General features: G+C 43.0%; 1 protein-coding gene across 3 annotated transcripts in view; it reads left to right on the plus strand.

Moving 5' to 3' along the window:
* kek5 (leucine-rich repeat, immunoglobulin-like domain-containing kekkon 5 protein) overlaps positions 1-10820 on the plus strand; it is a 209477-nt gene extending 198657 nt beyond the window's left edge. For all 3 annotated transcript variants that reach the window (XM_089263157.1, XM_089263159.1, XM_089263158.1), the window contains 2 exons: positions 2478-4597; positions 6992-10820. In XM_089263157.1, the coding sequence (XP_089119283.1) occupies positions 3061-4597; positions 6992-8262 (2808 nt within the window). In that variant the 5' untranslated portion in view covers positions 2478-3060 and the 3' untranslated portion in view covers positions 8263-10820. The remainder of the gene's footprint in view (positions 1-2477; positions 4598-6991) is intronic.
* The last annotated feature ends 7523 nt before the right edge of the window (positions 10821-18343 follow it).

The following is an 18343-nucleotide window of genomic DNA, read 5'->3' on the forward strand; positions in this document are numbered from 1 at the left end:
GCGTGACACACTCGGCAATACACAGCAATTACAACCGCAAATGGCAATAAAATGGCAGAGTAAAATGTAACAACCGTTACAACTGTCGCAAGTGGCGCTATGCGAGCGAGAGAGGGAGACGGAGAGAGTGAGCTGGCAGAAACGGGATCGAGTCGAGTCGAGTTGAGTCGAGTCAACTGGCCGCTAGAGGGCGCCACAAACAATACACAAATTGGGACATTTACAACTGTCTCGAACCCAAAAACCGTTATCGCAAATTGTCGCTACAATTAAGAGGGGGGGCCGACGACGGTAGAGCACAAATTCCCTAATATAAACTGATGCGGGCAGAGAGAGAGAGAGAGTGGGAGAGAGTGCGAGAGAGAGGAGAGTGTGTGCAAGGTGCGGCTTTAATGTAGCCTAGCCAGATATTATTTGAAGCCATTTTAAAAGCATGCCAAAAACAACAACAACCAAAAAAATGGCACTCGAATTAAGTAAATATTTAAAGATGGCCGCAGAGAGGCAGGGGGAAATGGTGCTCTCTCTCTCTCTCTCTCTCGCAGAATGCTTTGAGATATCATTTGATTGTTTTTGCTGCGCAGCAGCTGAGCCCGAGGCGAGCACGAGGCACGAGCCACGAGGCGGGGGGGATTGGCGGAGCGCTGCAAATGCCATAATAAAACGCGAAAGAGCAAAGGAGCAAAGGAGAGAAGGAGACGAAGGAGACGAAGCATTTAAAGCGTAAACCCATTGAGCAAATATTTAACAAAGCGCAAAATTGCAGAATTCCGTTTTTTCCCTTTTATTTGCATATTTAATTTGTTTTGAGGTTTTTGGCCGTCCCTCTCCCTCTCTCGCTCACCCTTTGTCCCTCTCTCTGAGTGCAGCGCCAATGCACACATGCTCGAAGCAGCTCCGTTGACTGAGGCATGAGTGAGCGAGATGGACAGTGTATGAAGTACCGAACATTTGCATTTGCATTTGTTGTTGCATTTGCGGCCATTGTTGTTGGCTGCTCTCTTATTTCAGCACTAATTTGCACTTTACCGTTACTAATTGCTGCTGCTGCTGCTGCTGCTGCTGCTGCGTTTGCTCTTGGTTATTAAAAATAGTTCATAAATAATTTGCAACCTGCTTTCATGCTTTGCTCCACTGTTTAATTAATACAAAAACTAAGACGGCACAAGGGAGTGGAGCGAGGGAGCGGCAACAGTTCGCAGTTTGCTTTGTTGTCTTGTTCACACTTTGACCTCAGCCAAACAAAAAACAAAAACAAAGAGAAAAAAAACTATTAAGCATGGAACGTGGAGCACGTCAGACGTCCGCCCACTCAATTCGAAGGTTAAACTTCGCAAAGTGCCGCCCAGCTGGTGGGCGTGGCCGGCACATTTAGGCAGTCCGCAAAGTGTCACACTCTAACGGCATTTTCATTAATCAAGTTGGTCCGCCGTCCCACAGTCCCCACACCCATGGCCAGTTGAAAATCCTCATCCTCATCTAGCCACAACAGCAGCAAAAATTTATCCTTTGTCTCGCCTTTTGCTTTCACTTATCCTTTCGCGATTTTCCTTTCTGTATACATATATTCCTTTTTCCCGCGGTTTTCTCGCCTCCCCCTCTCTCCCCCTGTTCGCGCTGTCTCAGTTTATGCTGTCTGTCTGTCTGGCTGGCTGCGCCGCATGTGACATTAATTGAATAACGTAATGAATAACGTAATGAAGCACGTAAACTGTCTTAATGACAGTTGTCACAATTAATCACAGCCGTAAGAAGGTGCGAAACAAACAATTGGGAATGACTTCAGTTATGCACGCTGTGCGCTGTGCTCCGTGTGACGTAACGCACTGCACGACGTACTGGCGACACGTGACGCAACTGCAGACGACATCAAATTAAAGACGTGTTACAGTTTAGATATTCATTGCTCGACGTTGGCAGAATAGAATTCAATATGCGATGGCGTATTGATATTACGTGATTCAATGTGACGTAAGATTCTGCATTACAAAAGCTCCCATACTGTCAAACTAGTTAGTGGAACGCGCTTAAAAACTCGAATAACGTAAGAGACACTTACGTTACGTAAGAGTGTACGCATTACGTTTGCATAAACACGTCAAGATATTAAGGATATGTATTGTGTTACGTCAAATGGATCAAATAACGTAACCGCAAAAGACTCGAGCAGAAATGCATGCTAAATAGCTGATAAGCATCCTCTCTAGAGCGATTCGCTGGCTGCAGGGTATACACAGGCAGGCACTCCCGCCCCCCCCCCCCCCCCCCCCCACACTTTTGATTGTTTTCATTGTTTTCCCTTTGTTGAATTGAGCAGGTGCTACCGTTAAGCCAGCCGCTGCGGCGCTTACGCACTTTTAATCTACATATTTATGGCCTGGCGCTGCCCTCTGACTCCCACACACAGTCTCGCGCCGTCCTTGTCTAGCAACCTTCACTAATCCTGCGACTTTTCTCTTTTTCTGGTTTTCTTACAGCTGGCAACTGCACTGCTAATTGCGAGAGTTTAGAGGCAACTCGCAACAACAACAACAACAACAACAACGACGACGACAAAGGAGAAGAGCAAAAACAACAGCAAAACAAAGGAATAAAAGGGCGCCTTAATTAATCACAGAGAATACTGAGAATAAAGGCGAGCGAAAGAGACAAACGTATAGAGCGCGAAGGCAGCCAATAAGAGCGCGCCTGAGCTGTAAACGCGCGCAGCTTACAGTTATAAGCGACGCCTAAAAGTAGAAGACAGCATTAGAGCAGCCAAGGAGAACGAGCTTATGTGTGCGTGTGTGTGCGTGTGTGTGTAAGCACTTATACGTATAAGACATAAGAACTATTAACAAGTGACTTGAAGCAAAATAGCCATAAGTTTTACTTATACTTCAACCATACTCAAGGCTCTGCGAAGAGCGAGCGGCCGGAAGTATTCGTATAAGACGCAAGGCAGTAAATAGTAAGAGACGTATACCAAGTTATACGTGCGTAGCCCGGACAGTATATGACGCATTGATTGGTCAACTGTACGCAATTGAATAGAACTCTCGGAATAAAATACTTAACAGAATGTTAACGCGATCGCTGTTACGTCTGCTGCTAGCAGCGGTGCTGCTGTTAGCGCTAGCAGCGGAATCGCTGGGCCACAGAGACTGGATGCAGAACTGCAGCAATTGCCACTGCCATTGGAACTCGGGCAAGAAGAGCGCCGACTGCAAGGGCAAGAAGCTGACGAAGATTCCGCAGGACATGAGCAACGAGATGCAGGTGGTGGACTTCTCACAGAACCAAATACCCGAGCTGCGACGCGAGGAATTCCAGGTGGCGGGCCTACAGAATTTGCATAAGATCTACCTGCGCAACTGCACGATCCAGGAGGTGAACCGCGATGCGTTCAAGGGACTGCCCATACTGATCGAGCTGGACCTGTCCAGCAATCACATCAAGCACCTGCATCCGAGCACATTCGCAGGCGTGGAGAAGCTGCGCATCGTGAACATCAACAACAACGAGATCGAAGTTCTGGAGAGCGGCTTGTTTGTCAATTTGCCGTTTCTGTCGCGCGTCGAGTTCAACAACAACCGCCTGAAGCAGGTGCAGCTGAACGTGTTTGGGGGTCCGCTGACCTCCATTTCGCTGGAACAGAATCAGCTGACGCACCTGAACAAGGAGACGTTCGCCAATCTGCCCAAGCTGACGTATCTCTCGCTGCAGGGCAACGCATGGAACTGCAGCTGCGACCTGCAGGAGTTCCGGGACTTTGCCATTGCCAGGCGACTCTTCACACCGCCCACCGACTGCCGGGAGCCGCCCCAGTTGCGGGGCAAGCTGTGGAGCGAGGTGCCGTCGGAGAACTTTGCCTGCCGGCCCCGCATACTCGGCTCCGTGCGCTCCTTCGTCGAGGCCAACCACGACAACATCACGCTGCCCTGCCGCATCGTCGGCACCCCCCGACCCAACGTCACATGGATCTACAACAAGCGCCAACTGAATCCGAGTCCCAACGACCAGCACCTGCGCATACTGAACTCGGTGGGCGAGCAGGTGAACGGACAGCAGCCGCCTGTCCAGGTGTTGACCTCAGAGCTGCGCATCTACGGCGTACGGAACTCGGACAAGGGCGCCTACATATGCGTCGCGGACAACCGAGGGGGCAAGGCGGAGGCCGAGTTCCAGCTGCTGGTCAATGGCGACTATCTGGGCGCAGCAGCTGCCTCCGACGGCCTGGCCGGCATTAGTGGAGCCATCGGCGCCTCGACCAGCGATCCACAGACGAGCATCATCTTGGTGATCTGTGTGATAGCGACGACATTTCTCGTGCTGCTCATCTGCGCGGTGCTGATCCTGTTCTGGTACTGTCGCCGGGTGAAGACCTACCAGAAGGACAACACAATGATGAGCGGCGACGGCTTGATCTCCTGCAAGCTGGACAAGACCCACAACGGCTCGATGCTGGAGGGGTCTGTCATCATGGAGATGCAGAAGAGTCTGCTCAACGAGGTGAACCCGGTGGAGAAGCCACCGCGACGCACTGACATCGAGAGTGTCGATGGTGGAGACGACGGACACGAGATCAAGAAGACCCTGCTCGATGAAACGGCATACGGTAAGTTATTCAAGTGGCAAGAGGGGTAGGTGACCCCTACAGGGGGTACGGGGGAAGGCGTAAAGGAAGAGCATCAATTGAAAAATGTGAGGAATTAGTAGAAAGCGTATTATTATTGATCAAATAAACTAAACGCTTTGAATCGCATGCGTTAGACAGAGGCAACAGGAGCATCGCAGAGCAAATAAATATTGCAAATGGCGGCAGATCAAGGCAGAGAATGAAAGTGAAAGTGGGAGCGAGAGCGAGAGCGAGTGGCGCTAGGCAAGTGATATTGTGTGAGCTTAAAATGGCGCACGAAAGGGATACATATGACGCTGAGTGCGAGGGGGAGCGGGAGAGCAAATGGCAAATGGCATTTGCTTTTGGGCTTTTGCTTTTGTTTTTGTCACGACAACAAAATGAACGAAGCGACGTGAGTTGCCTGTTAAACAGTATAGCTATACCGCTCTCTCTCTCTCTCTCTCTCTCTCTCTCTCTCTCTCTCTCTCTCTCTCTCTCTCTCTCTCTCTCTCTCTCTCTATCGTCTTCGGCTCCCTCTCGCTGTTGGCAATTGCACATTTGATCTATTTGTCGAACATTTCCAGTTGAGTGCAGAGCAGCTCGCTCGACAATTTGGCTTGCATTTCTTTTTATTATGCAGCAGCAGCAACAACCAACACACACACACACACACGCACATACTGTGTGTCTGTGTGTTCAATTCACATTTGAGATACATTTGTATCTATTACTTCCGCCGCATTTGGCAACACATTGGCCGCCAGCTCTGTACGACAGAACTGCAAACAAACAAACAAACAACCAGACAACTAACAAATGCAACAACACCAACAACAACAACAACTTTTTAGCGGATGTTTGCTTTAAAAATTTTGCAATTGGCAATTGAAATGCAATTGACAAACGCAAAAGCCAAATTGAATGCAATTGATACACTGCTCAAAAAAGTTGTAGTAGTTGTGTTGTGCCTCGTTGCTATAGTTGTTGTTGTTGTTGTTGTGTTGTGTTGTTTGTGCATAAGCCAAAGAGCAATAAAAGCAATGCGCTTAGCTATTGCCGGCAACTGGTGCCAAATGTGCTGAAAGAGTAAGGGGAAAAAATACATACATGACATATGCAAATGCGAATAGAGCGGATAATATAAAGGATATGGGATACATACGTATATGAGAGATGATTGATATTACATGTGAGCCAAAAATGAAACATGGAACTATGCCATTCGTATAGCTCAACTATACTCTATTCCTATATATATACTATCTCATAGGAACTACAATAAGTCGATGTTAGAGAACATTCCAAAGGTAGGAAAAAAGTAAAGCTCTTCCCTTCCATGTCTATATAAAACACTATCATCTCTTAATAGGTATTTCCCACACGATTTTTATTTGATTTTTGTTTACCTAAAGATTTGAAAACTCAGAGAACAGTTATACCCAGCAGGTGCTTGATTGAAGCCTATCGAATTCAATGACCATAACTAGACTTGGGCTTAGCTCAGGCATATTTACTAATGTATATGTATCGACAATTTTCATAGCTTTCATTAGCTGAATATAAGAATTGAGAAATTTTTATTTTCAGAATTGAATCATATTTAGAGGTCGACAACAAAGTAGAGCAAGCAAAGACAGCAAAAACCAAAAGGTATCTAAAAAGCATGAATATACCAAAAATTCATTTAGTTTTTCATTTAGTTGTTTAGAAGAAGACTCTCAGATACCCTAGATTTTTTATTTGTATGTAATTTGATTGAATGCTAGAAAACCAAATTATAAAAAATGCGAGGAGAGAGAGAGAAATAGAAAAGGCAGAGAAAAGAAAAGAGAAATAGACAAAGTGGATATGCAAGGCGAGGGATATGGATAGTGAAAGAGCAAACAGAGAAGGAAGTGCAGAGAGCGAGAGAGAGAGAGAGAGAGAGAGAGAGAGCGGGCCACAGATATGTCATTGATTCTAGTTTTATGTATTGCTCTATAGAGAAATGAATTAAACCTATAGATATTGATAGACAAATGGATATCTGATTTATCGATAGAAATATCGATATATATAGTGATAGGGAATGATATATAGATAAGTGGATAGATCTATGGATAAATGTAAAGCTAAACAGTGTGAATAGTATAAGAAAGGATAATGCAAAGATAAAGATAAACAAGAAAACGAAATTCATATATTTTTATACACATATTTATTAAAATATAAATTGGTAGTCATAAGTTGTCAAGCTCCCCTCGTGCGTATAGAATAAGTCCCCAATGATTGTCCGCTAGCTAAAACTTAGAATTACTACTGAATTTCCCTCCATTTGATTCGCCAATCTAATCTAATCTAATCTAATCTCTTCTCTTCTCGATCTCTCCCCCTCGCTCCTGGCCGTTGTAGCCAATCACACACGCGATGACGAAACGCACTCGGTGGCGCTGTCGGACACGACGACCACGCCCCGTTCACGACACGCGTACGTGGACGATGCGTACGGTAATAGCTTGCCACCGGATCTGCTGGCCTTCCCGGCCCGTGTGCCACCCACCTCGCCCTCGATGCAGTCCTCGCAGTCGAACATACCCGATCAGGTGATCTACGGCATACGCTCCCCACCGCCACCGCTGACCAGCCCCGTCTACGCGCACATGACGCCCCACGGCATCTACGGCACCACCACCACCACCACGATGGCGGCCCACAACGGCTTCATGACTCTGCAGCATCCCAAGTCCCGTAATCTCGCCCTCATCGCCACCGCCAACAGCCGCCACCAGCAGCAGCAGCAGCAGCAGCAACACCTGGCCGCGGCGCTGCACCATCAGCCATCCGGCTCCTCCTCGGCCTCGCCCTTCCTGCCAGCGCCCGTTGTCTACTCGCCGGCCTCCAGTGCCGTCGTGATGAAGCAGGGCTACATGACCATTCCGCGCAAGCCGCGCGTGCCCAGCTGGGCGCCGAGCACATCCAATGCGGCTGCCGCGGCGGCTGCTGCTGCCGCTGCCGCCGCTCAGCATCAGCTCGGCGAATTCCAGTCGCCCACTTCGCCGAATCCCAGCGAAACGGGCACGGCGACAACTGTGGAGCTGCAGGCGGAACCGGTCTACGATAATTTGGGACTGCGCACGACGGCGGGCGGCAATTCGACGTTGAATTTGCACAAGGCACAGGGTGGCGGCGGGTCACAGGGTGCACAGCAGCAGCAGCAGTATACAATGCGCGATCGGCCATTGCCAGCCACGCCCAGCTTGACATCGGTGGCCTCGGCCACGGCCAGCAAGATTTACGAGCCCATACACGAGCTAATACAACAGCAAGCACAGCAGCAACAGCAACAGCAGCAACAACAGCAGCAGCAGCAGCAGCAGCAGCAACAACACTTATACAATTCGGATACGGAACCGTTATATGGCGGACGTCATTACGGTATTACGATATTGCCCGGCTCGAGCATTAGCGGCGCTGGCTTGAATTCGCCTGGTGCTGCTGCGGCAGCTCCGCCAATGGCTATGGGAACGGGGGCGCCTGGGGGCGATTCGCCCAAAATGGCCAAGATACCGCCCAGGCCGCCGCCAAAGCCCAAGAAGAAAATGTCCGTCACGGCGACGCGCAGCGGCCAGGGCAGCACAAGTCAGCTGTTCGATGACGAGGGCGAAGACGGCACCGAGGTTTAATTTGGCATAAATGAACACACAGACAGATGCCCCAACACCCAGCCCCTCCACTTTTAGCACTCTCTATCACTCTCTACCCCTGCCCCTCAACTAGAAAGCGAATTCATTTGAAATCGCCTTTAAGCCCCAGCCACAGCAGCGAATTGTAAAAATGATCTAAAAATGGCCACGAGAGAGAATCCAACAAAATGGCCGACAGCAGAACTGCACGCTTAACAGCGACAGCTGCTCATTCTGCACTGCTAAGACAGCCTAACTTCACTCCTAACAGCGACAGCTGCTCATTCTGCACTGCTAAGAGAGCAGAGCTTTACTCTTAGCAGCGACAGCACTGTTAGAGCTACAATTGCAGCAGCAGCAGCGTATTAAGAGAGACAGACAGCAACGGGATGTCCTGCTCTGCCTGCTTGCTGTTATACACACACACGCACTCTCTCTCTCTTTCTCTGATCCACAGCGTGTGGATCTGTCTATCGCACGTGCCGCTAAGCGCGTGCCTTGTGTGCCAAACCGACTGATGTAGAATTTAGTAATTAAAGCGAGAAACGATACGAAACACAACACACACACAAAAGCAACAGCAAATCAAAGAAGACGAACATGTGAAGCGCCAGCAGCAGAAGCAGCGACGCCAGCAGCAGCACCGACGCAGCCACGGCAACAGCTGCTATGCCCCACAGGGTGAACCAGGCAAATATATATTGAACAAAAAGGACAGTACGTAAACAAAGTAAATAAAACGAAACAACAAAAACAAGAATACAAACAAATAAAAACTAAATAAAATACATATTAGCACAAGAGTATGTAAAAATCCCATTTTAATAATACATTAACATAAACCTTCGAAAAATTCTCTCTAAAACAAAACTTTTTTTTTTGCTAGGCTAAAAATATATATATATATATATATATATATAATTATAAATATATATATACGAATAACGTTTACTTAAAGCTAAGCAAAACTATATATAAAAATTATATATAACAAAAATAAATTTTAAATTAATGAAAAAAAAAAAACAATTTAGAAATTTTATAAAATTGTAAATCTTAAATATATATATAATGAATATATATGTAGCATAACGAGGAATTTTTTTTAAGATTTTTTTTTTTATTAAAAATCAAGTTAATGAAAAGTAATTTTAGATGAAATTAGTGTTAAAAGCTCTATGTAATAAATGTATAATTCACTAATTTTGCAATCGCAACTAAAAGAAAAAGAAAATTAAGAAGAAATAAAAAAGATGTATAAGATATACATATATACGCATAAATGTATATCTAAATATATATATATATAGGAATTATTAATCAAGAAAAATCAAGAGGAAAAACACAATTTAAATGTTAATCAAGATCGAATATATATAGAGTATATATATATATACGTATGTCAAAATACCACGTTACGCAACACTACTATAGCGCTGTACAACACTGCAACAGTAAAACTAAAAATAATATATAAAAACGATTTCAATATATGCGCAAATTGTCAAATGTAAAAGTTTAAAAAGAGAAACAAAAAAGAAAAAAAAATAGTTAAAAATAATATTCATAGCTAAACGTAGTTAAAGGCTGGCACGAAACACCCTGTGCTTGTGCGCCTTCCCTCTCTTCCCTGATCATCTTTCACATTGTCTTCACATTACTTTAACATTGGTGCATTATGTTTAAACATTAAGTTTAATATTGTCTTAACATGCAGTTTAACATTTCTTTCAATTGAGTTTCTCTTAACATTGAGCTAAAACTTGATTCAAATGTCTTTTACATTTACTTGAACACGATCTTAACGTGCATTTAACTCTGTTTTAACATGCGCACTGAGAATGCTGATAACATGAGCTTAACATGTTGCTATAACATTCTGTTAGCATGCATTAAGCGTTCAACTTTCTTTAAGCAATTACTTAAAACATTTTAACATTTGCTGCGTTTTTTCTCTAATTTTTTTTTTTACATATATTTTATTTTTAAGAATTATTTTTGAGACACACTTTTACTGCAACTCAGTTAATTTTGATCCTATATACACGTATCTTATATTAAATACATATATATTTATACAATTTTTTTTTTTTAATATTTTTTTAATTAAAAATAAAAGTGTCACTAAATAGTTTAACTAAAAAAAATGCAAGTTAAACTAAAGTTTTTTTTTAGTGAATTTCATTTTGTTGGCCAACTGCTTGCCACGCCCACACGCCGGTTAGGTGTAAAGAGAAAATTTATTTAAAACACCAAGTATTAAATATTTTATAAACAGTTTTTATATATATTAATTTAAATTTTAAATTTATTACACTTAATTTTTTTTTTTTTTTTGAAAGGATCTCGACAAATGCTAAAAACAAAATAATATAATAATACATATATATGTATTACGTATACGTATACGTAATGATTCCTTTGCCAGCATTAAAAACAAAAAAAAAAAAAAGAAAGAAAAACACAAAAGAAAAGTTTAGCACAGAAATCAAAAAACCAGAAATATATAAAATTTTAACTCAAGCAAAAAGAAAATAGAAGTAAAGAATAAAAATTAAGTTAAGCTGTCAGCAAATAACGAACGATTAAGCATAAGAAACAAACATAAAGAGAGAAGCGAAATCGAAGCAAACGAGGAACAGATTATGAGAAGAAGAAAGGAGAAGAAAGGAAAAATTATAAATAAGTTTCATATATAATTTTTGCATTGTTTTTTCCTAACACATACAAATATTTACAATTAAAATTAAAAATATAAATATAAATAAAAAGACGAATTACAAAACAAAACAAGGAAATATTTTATTCATTTAATGGGCAAACTTTGTATTTCAGCAAACTGCTCGCTGGCTCTGCTGAGAATGCCAAAGCTCTGGACACCCTGTGCACAGGGTGTACATGCGTATATGTCTTTACATGAAGAGAGACTGCTCGCACGCCCATCGGCTATAGATACGAAACGCATACACTAATACATATAGTAAATACACACATACACACACTCATACACACATGCCCGCATACACATATGCGCGTATATAATTATGAAATGATGCAAGTTTTATTCAAAGCTTGTGCCCAAAATGAGCGAGCAGAACGAAAAGGCAGGATACAAAATATGCTAAATGCGCACGTTGTCGTCTCTCATTCTCTCTCTTTCTCGCCATCTCTGTGCACAGTGTAAACACAATTCTGTGGCTTTACCGTAACCCAAATGCAGCATGCTTAACAGCTTAACGCCTGTTAACGTAACAGCTCTTGCATGTGCTCCGCTAACATTTCTGTTACGCATCTATTAACGCCTGTTAACGTAACAGCTCTTGCATGTGCTCCGCTAACATTTCTGTTACGCATCTATTAACGCCTGTTAACGTAACAGCTCTTGCATGTGCTCCGCTAGCATTTCTGTTACGCATCTATCGACGCGTATTGAATGTTAAGCCGTGCTAAAACTACATTTGCGAGATTCCATGTTTGAAATTTGTAGCACCGCAATCTTGGCATTTGTCCCACTGTGCCAATCGCCAAGGGCTCGCTGGGCGCATCGAGTGTTGCCTACTTTTGCGGGCGCTGCGCAAATTATTAAAGTTAAGTAAGAAGAGGAAGAAGCTGCTGCTGCAGCAAAACTTTTGGCTGAAAACCAAAAATTGTTGCTGCCAACTTTATTGAAAATGCTTCTCGCAAAACTTGAGCTAAACAAAAAACTTTTTACCAATACGCTTGTCAAGAGTATTATGACTCGTTATGACCATGTTGTCCAGACCCGCCCACCAGCCCAACAGCCCCACCTCAGCCCCCAAACGTGCTCTAATTGCACGATGCTGAGAGCTGCCACAGCTGCAGGCACTTAGATCGAACGAAATGGGAAGAACTAGAAGCTCGAAGCTGTTTAAAAGTCAATCTATGCAAAGTTAATGTTAAGTATGCCATGTTAAGTCGCCGTTAAGTAATATCTGCCGCAACAAAACTAATTCGAAATGAGCTGGTATGGAAATGCGAATGCATTAGCCAAACGTATGTTAAGTCACTGTTAAAGCTTGAGTAAGACTATGTTAGGGCTTTAACGGAGTCTAACAGAGCCTCTGCTTAACATTATATGAAGCAAAAAGTAATGTTAAAGCTATTTTGAAGTCACGTTAGGTCTATCCTAATGATATTTCAAAGCAGCTCAACGTGTTTCCTGTATCAAATCAACCAGAAATCGAGCCACGAACTTTGCCCAGCTTTATTCAAGTCAAGTTTACGATTTGCATTCTAAAATTGATTAAAGGCCAAAGATTGATTTGTTATTGAGCAGTTTGGCAAGTGTGGGGTATCATCGAGAGAGCTGGGACCGGCTGCAGGCGGGGGTAGTTGCAGGGTATTGGCCAATCAATTTGATACACGAATAATCTCGACACTTGGAAAACTACTTTGGATCAAGTCAGCCAAAAACTTTTAATAGCTGCAAACCTAACCACCCCCCGCACCCCCCGCACCCCTGTCGAGTCGACTCCTAGCCACGCCTCCTTCGGTGCCTGTTCGCCTTCTGGACGTGTTTAATCAACTTTGAGAGTTTAATGGCCAACAGCTATTAGTTTGACTCTCCGCCCTCCATTCCACCGCTCCCTCTCTCTCCCTCTCTCTCTCTCTCTCTCTCTGTTGGTCTGCCTCACTCGCCCATTCGATATGCCTCATTAGATGCAACTTAAAGGACAAAATGTAAAACTTATATTGAAATCAAGTTTTCGACAAGCTTTTTACACACAGCAACATGTTAACGTTAACCTACAACCTATGTGCGTGTGTGTGTGTGTGTGTGTGGGTGTGTGGGTGAGTGGGCGTGTGCAGAGAGAGGTCGCTCGGCCAGCAGCAGGCGGCGTCGCTTTTGACAACATGTTGCCCCCGAAAAGTTTTACGAGAAATTCGCCTTAAAGACGCACAAAAAAAAAAACTTTAAATGCAACAGCAGCGCAATAAGCCAAGGAGTCTGCTCGACCAGCAGATACCCTACTTAGCTGAACAGTTGTTAAGCTTGAGTCGGCCATCGATTCCTATAGTTAAGATATATAAGGTTTTTATCAATCTTAAATAGATAGGAAATACGTGGAGTAAAGAAGTGGAGGGATAAATGGATAGACAAAGGAATCAGTAGACGGAGAAGGAGACGGATAACACGTACGATAGAACGAGAGATAGAGAAAGAGAGAGTGAGAGAGAGAGAAAGTGACAGAGGGAGAGAGACAGACAGAAAGAGTGAGAGAGAGAGAGAGAGAGAGAAAGACGAAACGAAAAAGAAAGATGAAACATAGGAATAAACAAATGGATAATCAGATTTACATGTGGATAAGCTTCTTAAGGGTTGTCAGATAATCAGACGGAGAGCTAGAAACAAGATAAGCAGATAAGCTGATAAACGATAGATAGTAGATAGTAGATAGTAGATAGTAGATAGTAGATAGTAGATAGTAGATAGTAGATAGTAGATAGTAGATAGTAGATAGTAGATAGTAGATAGTAGATAGTAGATAGTAGATAGTAGATAGTAGATAGTAGATAGTAGATAGTAGATAGTAGATAGTAGATAGTAGATAGTAGATAGTAGATAGTAGATAGTAGATAGTAGATAGTAGATAGTAGATAGTAGATAGTAGATAGTAGATAGTAGATAGTAGATAGTAGATAGAGTAGATAGTAGATAGTAGATAGTAGATAGTAGATAGTAGATAGTAGATAGTAGATAGTAGATAGTAGATAGTAGATAGTAGATAGTAGATAGTAGATAGTAGATAGTAGATAGTAGATAGTAGATAGTAGATAGTAGATAGTAGATAGTAGATAGTAGATAGTAGATAGTAGATAGTAGATAGTAGATAGTAGATAGTAGATAGTAGATAGTAGATAGTAGATAGTAGACGGTAGGTCATCGCGAAATGGAGAAATGTTTGATAAGCCGATAAGAATACAAATATCAATCAAGAATCGAATGAGCGAGCGAGAATAAATAAAAGCACGGCAGATCTACCCATATCGGGTGCTACTAAGTAAGGCATACACCCCATAGATGCTGCGCCAGTGAGCTCAAAAGTAGAGCTCAAAAATAACGAAGACCGAGAAGGAGAAGGAGAAGGAGAAGGAGAAGGAGAAGCAAAAGCAACAGCGAAGGCAGCAGCAGATGATGAGCAACAAAGAAAGAGAGCTGAAGGTGAAAGAGGCGAGGATATGTGGGAGGCAGGCGGGAAGAGGCGGAGGCGGGGCGGACTCGGGCTAGCAGGGGGTAGTCGGAGCTCGGGGCGAGGAGCGAGTGGAGGTTCGGTTCGCTTGGCAACTTTATCTACAAATTGGACAGTTTGACAGCTCAAAGACTTTTTCATAAACTAGCGTAACTTTTCGTGTTGCTGGCGCTAACCAAAAATGAAAACGAAAAGTAAACAACAACAACAACAACAACAGCAACAACAACAGCAAGTAAAGCTGCAGCAACAACAACAACAGCAGCAGCAGCAGTAGCAGTAGCAACGGAATGGCAACAAGCAAACGAGAGTTGCCAGAGCTTTGGCAGAGTTGCCAGAGTTTTTATAGTGTACATTTCATAGATTTACAACTTTCATAGCGAAACAAATGGCAACAAGAAGAGGAAGATGAAGAAGCAGAAGAGAACAACTACAACAGCAGCCGCAGCTGCCTCGCAGCTTAAAATCAAAGCAGCGCAACGCGATTCGAGCCACGATTCGTATTTGCCCATCGACCAAAGCAGCGGCGAGCAGAGCGAGCGAAATGTTCTCTAAAGCAAACCTTCAATGAAATTCTCACTACTCTCTATCTCTCTTTCTATCTCTATCTCTATCTCTATCTCTATCTCTATCTCTCTTTCTATCTCTATATCTATCCATTTTTCTACATATCTATCTAACTATCTATCTATCTATATATCCCTATAACTGTTCTCCTATCTCTCTCTCATTCTGTCTCTCTCTCTTTTACAACCAGTGCTGCATTGATATATCCGATCGTATTCAGGGTCTCATTTCTCTATCTTTCTCTCTGCCAATCTGTATCTCTAAATTCATATATAGTCTAGCAGTTTACCTCTCTTTCTAGCTATTTTATTTAGCTATCTTTGACTATTTATTCAAAGATCTCTATTAACTTCGGTCTGTCTCGTTTCTAGCTTGTGCGGCCCTTCGTAGAGATTTGTTACTGCCTTTATCGCGCTCTCTTTCTCTCTCTCTCACTCTCCTCTCTCTCTCTCTCTCTCTCACTCTCTCTCTCTCTATCTCTCTGTCTCTCTCTCTCTCTCTCTCTCTTCACATATCCATAGCTATCTATAGAGCCACATACCTATTCATTCTATTCTCATTCCTCCCTATCAATTTGTCCTTCAAGTCGTTTGTTCTTAAAGAGATCACGCATAAGATCAAATTTCAAGCCAAAGCTTGCAATGCCAACACCCCGAACAGCTAGTCTCGTCTCGGGCATCTGAAATGGGATATTTCAATCACAAAACGAACTTGAGGTCGATTATTTTCAAGACTTGAAATCAACAATCAGCCGAAGACGTCAATTAAACCAAATTATGAAGAGTGCAGCGGCAGGGCAGAGGCAGAAACAGAAGGAGAGAACGCCAGCAGCAAAAGGCCAGCCGAGTGTAGCGAGGGGAGAGAAGGCGGAGGCGGTGGGGCTGCGGATGGGGCTTGTTGCACAGCTGAAGAAGCGGCTTCAAGTTTGGTTCGGTTGGTCAGACGGGCTCTCGTTGCACTTTATGCGTCAAAAATAAATTCTCAAGTGCTTTTGTGTGCCGCCAAATGCCGACAGAGGCGCAGGCGTCAGCAGCGGCGCAGACAGCGACGCAGACGGCAGCGGCGCCAACGAGGGCCCCTTTTGGATAGGCAACACTTTTTTTTTTGGCTGCCATGCTTGTGTGTGTGTGAAAGAGACAGATGGAGCGTGCGTGCGTGCGTGTGTGCGTGTGTGTATGTGTGTGCGTTACTTGCCAAGCTGACGTCGACGCCGACGCCAGCAGCGGCCCCTTTTGGATATGCAACACTTTTTTATTCCCTTCATTTTTTCCCGTTTTGTTTTTTATTTTTCTGCAACTTCTGCTCTACTCATATGTGTGTGAGTGTGTTTTGTGTGTTGAGTGGCACTTGCACGCATACACATGCAGCTGCTCTTTGGCTTTTGGCACACACACACACACACACGCATTAACACTTGTGTGTGCAGACGCGGGCACTTGAGTTGTTGTTTAAAAATGATTAAAAGCTCGACAGAGAGCAGAAAAAAAAAACAAAAAAGCGAAACAACCGCAAGCATTCCGAAAAAGAAAAGAATTCAAAATGGAATGAAAGTGAGAAATAGAATAACAGACGAGCTGTATACCCTGCAAATACGCACATACTGCACATATAAATTTCTTGTAATTATTCTGTTCGATTTAGTAAATGTATTTAGTTTGAGTCGATATTTGTATCTGAGAGATACGGTTGCATCTGAGAGATACGGTTGCATCTGAGAGATACGGTTTCATCTGGGAGATACTTATGTATCTAAGAGTTACTTTTGTATATGACAGCTCAAATTATATTTTATAGCCGCCTCCGTAACTGAGAGATACACTTTGATCTCCCAGTAATTTATTGATGGCCAGTTCCTTATCTATAGAAATACTTCTATGCTTCATAGAAAGTTTTCGCATCAATCCTTTCATACCAGATTAACAGATATGAATGGAACAGCCTTTTAGCTGATCATCTTCTATCCCAAAGATACTTTTGTAGCTGCAAGACTTTACCCTGTATAACAGCTACATAGATATTTCTTATTGGCAGCGTATCTCATAGATACTTGCGATGCATCTTATAGATCTATGCAAATATTAGGCATATTTTCAGTCACTTTTGGATCTTTTGGAATACTTAAGTATCCCACAGATACTTGAGCATCTTTGGGAACTTCTGTATCTTTCAGATACTTTTAGTCTTGAAACAGTTCCCAACTGCCCATTAAAGATGGCTGACAATTACCATCAGCATAAAGCTGATTAAGCTCCGACCGGAGACGCCAACGGCAACGGCGACGGAACTGGACTCGGCGCTGGAGCTGGAGCTACAGCTGGAGCTGGAATCTGTTGCCACAGCACGCGACAGAGGCCGCAGCCGGTGCTGGAGTAGGCGCTGCCGCAGCGGTGCAAAATGAGTGGCACTTGGCGCTTGTCGCGCAGGCCAGCCGACTATATAATTTACAATCCAGCGACAGCGGCCAGGATACGCGACGGCGGAAGGCACAGTGGTTTGGCAGCGATTTGCCGTGAAGGTGCCCGGACTAGCTGAAGAGCTGAAGTGGAGCATCTATGAATCACTTTTGTACAAGAATTTAATTCAAGGCCAAGTCGTTAACTTGGTGAGATATGAAGAATAATATGTGGTAAAAGTATCAGTCGGATATAAAAATATTCTGTTTGACAGATAAAATGGAGACTAGTTGATTGACTTGATTGATTGAAGCTATAATTGACCGACTAAGGGATTGATTGATTAGGTAACTTATGGGCGGATAGTTTAGGTTTAGCTACTATCTCATTGATTGATTGACTGACTTGCAGAGTGCTAATTCAATGGCTGATTGTAAGAGATTGATTGACTGGTAAATGGATTGAATAATGAACAGATTACATTATATATTGCATACTTAACTATTTAACATGAAATTGCCTGACTAGTAGAGTAGCTGATTCAATGACTGATTGACGTACTGTGTAAGACATAGATTGACCGATAAATTGATTGAATTATGAACTGATTGCATTATATATTATATACTCAACTGCTTAACATACTGATTGATCTATAATTTATACAGAGATTCGCTTTGATTGAGTCACTTTTTGACTGATTGATTAATTATCTGAATCAATCGGATCAATCTATAACCGCTGATTGACTAATTGACTGACTTGTGCAGTAGTTCTTTCAATGACTGCTTAACGTACTGTATAAGGGATTGATTGACCAATATATTGATTGAATAATCTATAATTATCTATAGCTACAATGATTAATCTATAATTTATACAGAGATTCACTCTGATTAAGTCACTTTT

The sequence above is a fragment of the Drosophila navojoa genome, chromosome X (genome assembly GCF_054131105.1).
Source record: "Drosophila navojoa isolate 15081-1374.11 chromosome X, UAZ_NAV_1.0, whole genome shotgun sequence".
Classification (NCBI taxonomy): Eukaryota; Metazoa; Arthropoda; class Insecta; order Diptera; family Drosophilidae; genus Drosophila; species Drosophila navojoa.